This window comes from Triticum urartu, chromosome 2A, assembly GCF_056163025.1.
Source record: "Triticum urartu cultivar PI428250 chromosome 2A, HENAU_Tu73, whole genome shotgun sequence".
Lineage (NCBI taxonomy): Eukaryota > Viridiplantae > Streptophyta > Magnoliopsida > Poales > Poaceae > Triticum > Triticum urartu.
In genome coordinates, this window is record NC_141874.1 from 272,345,873 (window position 1) to 272,351,400 (window position 5,528).

Below are 5,528 nucleotides of genomic sequence, written 5' to 3' on the forward strand. Positions count from 1 at the left end.
TTTGCCAGAGAGTTGATTAATTTCCGTTCCAGCAAATTTCAGGCGCTCGATATATCCTTTCTTAGCAAAGGTCATGCCGGATTTTTCCGTGAATTCTGGCATGACTTGTGCTAGAATATGTAGAAAATATCGAGTGGCCTAGATTTTCTAGAAAACTAATTAAACGACATTTTGGGTTGACTTTAAGAAAAAGACTTGGTAGACCGATTGTCAACCCGTGATGAATAATAATGATCTAATTTAGTTTTGTTAGTACATATATTGAATTGCACAAGTTTAATATTTGAATTATGAACATAGGAAATGTCGTCATCAAACGACGAAAGTCTCCCGGGGGAGTGCAGCTGGTGCAACGACGACCGAGGTCTGTGCGATAGGCCTCACTTTGACGAAGATCGCTGCTTCAGCATTAAGCTCCAGGAGACCTTCGATGTTGAAACGGTACGCAACGACGACAAGTGTTTTTTCGTAATTAAGCATGACTTCAACTATTTCAATCTCTAATTTTCATCTTTTACAATTCGAGTAGCTTATCCCATGCCATTCAAAACACTATGTCTTGGATAGGATGGGTTTTGAAGACCATGAAAGTTTCGAAACAAAGAAAATTCACCTAAGGACCCATCATGATATGGATTTTGAAGTAAAATTGTACAGTTCTCAGAGCGTAACCCATTTTCGTTGCACAAATTGGGAAGAAATTTGCAAAATGTATGGTTTTTATGAGGGTATACTTGTCGACATGGATCTTGATGATCCTGACATCGACCAAGACAATATGGACATTTGGGTCCTTGTTGACACACTTCCAATTCTACCGCTATGTGAGTTTCTCAAACAAAGTTAGTAACTAATTTATATTGTTTATTTCAAAATAGTTGACAGCTTATTTTCATTCTTCAAACAATGTGCGGAAGATGGTAGACAGAACCCACAACACCGATGGCTCAGAATTAACCTATCAGGAGAAAAATCATCTGATCACATTTTGTACTGATCTTGAGAATTACAATATCTATTATAAAACTCCTCCACATTATGGTCAATATGTGCCACTAGTGCACGTGTTGAACCACGGTAACATCCATGGAGATGCCATGGTAAGATTTTTTACTATTACGACATCCATGCATCTTTTTGCATAAATTCACTCATTGCTAACTACGAAGTTATTATTATGTTTTTCAACAGAAAATTCCGAACGATTGTTTGCCTCATCTGATGTATGAGAATGGTCGCCTTGATGTTTTGAACATACGGCCAGGTCATCCTCCGAATCTCACCTGTCCATATCGGATTTCTAAAACCAGTGAAGACATGAAAATCAAAGAATGGAAAAAATGTATGGACAGTCATAAGGAGGTACTTGGAAGAAACATTGTGCGAAAGGCAAGAATGGGAGACAGGATAATCTCCATTCTCCATAATGGAGACTCAGGGCCTATCTTGTTTTATGATATTTTATCTAAGAGAAGGTAGTAGGTCCTATGAGAGAGAAGTAGGTCCTAAATACAATGTGTTATTATGTGGTACAATGTGTTAGAGTTGATGATGATGAGGAGTTGTGATTATGACTAGTGACCAACTTGCTATATGATGTCTCATTGATGAAAATGATGATCAGGAGTAGGTATTATATGACAATGATGTATTATGATGATATGTTGTGAATGATATGATGATGCTGATATTTATTATATCATTGGGTGAAAAAACCATGACTAGTTTCAAGTGGATGTACATCCACTTGAAACTAGTCCATGTTTCTTTCACCTAGTGATGTAATAACTCATTATGATGTAAAAACAAACTCTAAATTGCTGATGTATGAAAACTCGTATAAAGGTGTATGAATACAACATGAAACAAAAATAAATATAATACGGAATAGTAGTAGTAGCGCGGGCCGCGAGAGGCGCTACCAGAAGCGTCTTTTCAGAGGAGCGCTACTACTAAGTGGATATAGAAGTAGCACGGTTCAGCCCACGCTACTACTAAGCTTTAGCTGTAGCGCCATACTAGTAGCACCACCACCCGCGCTACTAGTATGCCCAAAACTCGTGCTACTGCTAGGATTTTCCCTAGTAGTGATACTATCAAAATATCAAACACATATCAAGTTCACATGATTACTTGCAACATGATTTCTCCCGTGAACTCGAGAACAAAAGTAACTACTCACAAATGATAAACACATATCAAGTTCACATGATTACTTGCAACATGATTTCCCTAGTATTGAATGGCATAATGGATCTGAACATATAATCTTCCACCAAATAAACCATATAGTAATCAACTACAAGATGTAATCAACACTACTAGTGACCCACAAGTACCAATCTATAGTTCCGGTAACAAGATTGAACAGAAGCGATGAACTAGGGTTTGAGAGGATATGGTGTTATTGAAGATGTTGATGGAGATTGTCCTCCTCAAAATGGGAGAGTTGTTGGTGATGATGATGACGATGATTTCCCCCTCCGGGAGGGAAGTTCCTCCGGTGAAATCGCTCCGCTTGAGGGCAATAGTGCTCCTACCCAACTTCCGCCTTTCCGCCGGAGGGCAATAGTGCCTGCCCAACTTCCGCCTCGAGGCGGCGGCGTTTTGTCCCGAAAGTCCTCCTCTTATTTTTCTAGGTAAAAATGACTTATATACCAGAAGATGGGCACCGGAGCTGGGCGGAGGAGCCCGCAACACACCAGAGCGCGCTTGGTGACCTGGCCCGCCTAGGTGGGTTGTGCCCACCTGGTGGCCCCCCTCTAGTGTACATTGGCTCCATTATTTCACAAATAATCCATAAAAAATCTCCGTAAAGTGTCAGCTCATTTGTAATTGTGCATAATAGGTGGCCTGATGTAGCTTTTCCAGGTCCAGGTTTCCAGCTGCCAGAATTCTCCCTCTTGGTGTGTTCCTTGCAAATTATGAGAGAAAAGGCATTAGAAAACTCCAAAAAGCATCATTATGGATAAAAATATTATAAATAACAGCAAGGAAACATGATGCAAAATGGACGTATCAACCCCCCATGCTTAGATCTCGCTTGTCCTCAAGAGAAAACAAAAATCAAAAAACATGTCCACATGCTTTGAGAGAGAGGTGTTGATAAAAACAAAATACGAACATAGAAGTATCATGTTGATTATTATAACAACAGCAAAATTAAACATAGGACTTTTGTCATATACTTCTCATGAATAAGTAATAGTTCATCACACAATCGACGTATAAAGAAAAAACTCTATTAGAAATGAACAAACTATGTTCTCAGTCAACTTTGCAAATACAATTCATCATCTTTTCAGGAAGGGTCATGTGTCCGAGCCTTTGGGAAAGTCCACATACTCAACCATCATATAGTCTTCTATGATTGCTAACACTCACCTTGTACCCATGAACAAAATGTTTCAACCAGACACATAGAAGGATAGCGGCTTATAGTTTTGCCTCCCAACATACTCACCTCAAGGGTGATGTCAACAATAATAACTCCTGCTATATATATTCAATTGGACATATGTGCCTAGATCTTTCCTCACCACATGATGCTTGCCAAAGAGGAAAAATAAAAGGAATAGAGAGAAAAACTTTGACTCTTTGCATAAAAGTAAAAGATAGGCCCTTTGCAGAGGGAAGGAGAGGTTGCCATGCGCTTATTTGTTTGTATGCTCAATCCCTTAGTGCAAGAGAACGTCACGTTGTATTGCCCCTTAAGATGACAACCTTTATTATGCAGTATGTCTCTTTTATTCTTTGTCATCGAAGTTCGTACAACGCTCAATTTTATCTTACACTAAATGATCTCACACTTTCAGAAGCAATTTTTATTGCCTTTTTGCACCGATGACAACTTACTTGAGGGATCTTGCTGAATCCCTAGGTAGGTATGGTGGACACTTGAAGATGATTTGGGTTTAAGGGTTTTGGATGCACAAGTAGTATCTCTACTTAGTATGGGATTTTTGGATAGCAATGATAGGGGGCAAACATCACATGTTAAAGGATCTATGACAATATTACTTCTATGTGAATACAAACAAACATAAATCATTAAGTTGTCTTCCTTCTCCAACATCAGCAATTTTGGCATAGAATATTTTGATGAGGGCTCATAATCACAAAAGATTTCTAGGATAGTATATATATGTGTGTGTGTGTGTGTGAATCTTCTCCTCCCTTATTAATTATTTCATGAGTTGCATCATTGACTAATGCTATGTTTGTCAATCTCTAATAAAATTTTCTACTTATACTTTTCCTTATGCGGTGCCATCACCTACCATAGGATTAGTATATAATCTTGTTGATTTATTTCCTTTCTTCATTTATTTCCTTTCTCTTTTTCTTTCTTTATTTCTTTTCTTTATTTGCAACATGAAAGTAAAGAAAGAAAAAACTCAGACTAACTTTATTATATAACTTGCACACGATTACAAGGATAGATCACTAAGCAAAATCTTAAGGAAGAAGGGATCGAACTACACTTTATATCATCTAAAAGCAAATGATCGAACTAAAATAAGTAAAATAAAAAATATAGTGGGTTGATATGATATCGGGGCACCTCCCCCAAGCTTGGTGGAAGCCAAGGGGAGTGCCCACACCCCATACTCAATTCTCTTTTGGTGGTGAAGAAGATGGTGGTGGTGATGAAGAAGAAGCCTTGTCCTCAGATTTCCATGGCAATGGTGGTGGTGAGAAAGTGCGGGGTTCCCCTTTTGCTTCCTCCAGCTTCTGACGGAGAATAAAATTTTCCTTCATAAACTCACAATTATAGATCTCGAGTTTTATTATCCTCTTGCATAACGCCTCCATGCTCTCATCCTTGAACAGGGAAGGAATCGACTCATCTTCTTCCTCCTCGGAGGTCCAGCTATTGTGCCCCTCATCCCCATAGGACTTAGGGTTTGCGATGAGATTATCAACATAGCTCTCGCCCTCAGAGTCTTGGGATGACATATTTTCAAAACTATGCCGGAAATAGCAAGAAAAGATAACAGAGGATTTCTTCGCGATACGATGATCAACATGTTCTGGAAGTATATATAGATTTTTTATCATGGAGGACAAGTATATGGTATAAAAACAGAGTACGGAAGGTGTCCCAAGTGGGCACAAATGACCTAGGCGCACCCTGGTGTCTTGTGCCCACCAGGGGATGCTTCCCACAAGTTTCTTTATTTCCAAAATTTTAAAATATTCTAAAACTGATAAACAATGTTTTTGCGGATTTTTTGGAGTCCGTTTACTGACCGTATCACGTACCTCTTTATTTTCATGATTCTGGAGTGTTCCGGAAGGACTCTTCTATGTGTTCTTCCGGCGTCAAAGTTTTGATAATATTACTTTCAACATTGATAGGTGTACCTGAGATATAATGCTTTATTTGTTCCGCATTGACAACCTTCGGGTTAGTACCTTCGGAGTTATTTATTTTGATGGCTCCAGACCTTCGAAAATATGTGTATACCCATTAGAGGAAGTGAAAGGTCCCATGTAATCAAATCCCCAAACATCAAATGGTTCAA

At 38.7% G+C, this 5,528-nt stretch overlaps 1 protein-coding gene across 1 annotated transcript; it reads left to right on the forward strand.

The window, feature by feature from the left end:
* The first annotated feature begins 303 nt into the window (after positions 1-303).
* On the forward strand, positions 304-1,479 carry LOC147984789 (uncharacterized). Its single transcript, XM_087541270.1, has 4 exons — positions 304-441; positions 530-824; positions 886-1,100; positions 1,192-1,479. Exons 1-4 carry the CDS (start codon positions 304-306, stop codon positions 1,477-1,479), a joined length of 936 nt encoding a protein of 311 aa, XP_087397396.1.
* The last annotated feature ends 4,049 nt before the right edge of the window (positions 1,480-5,528 follow it).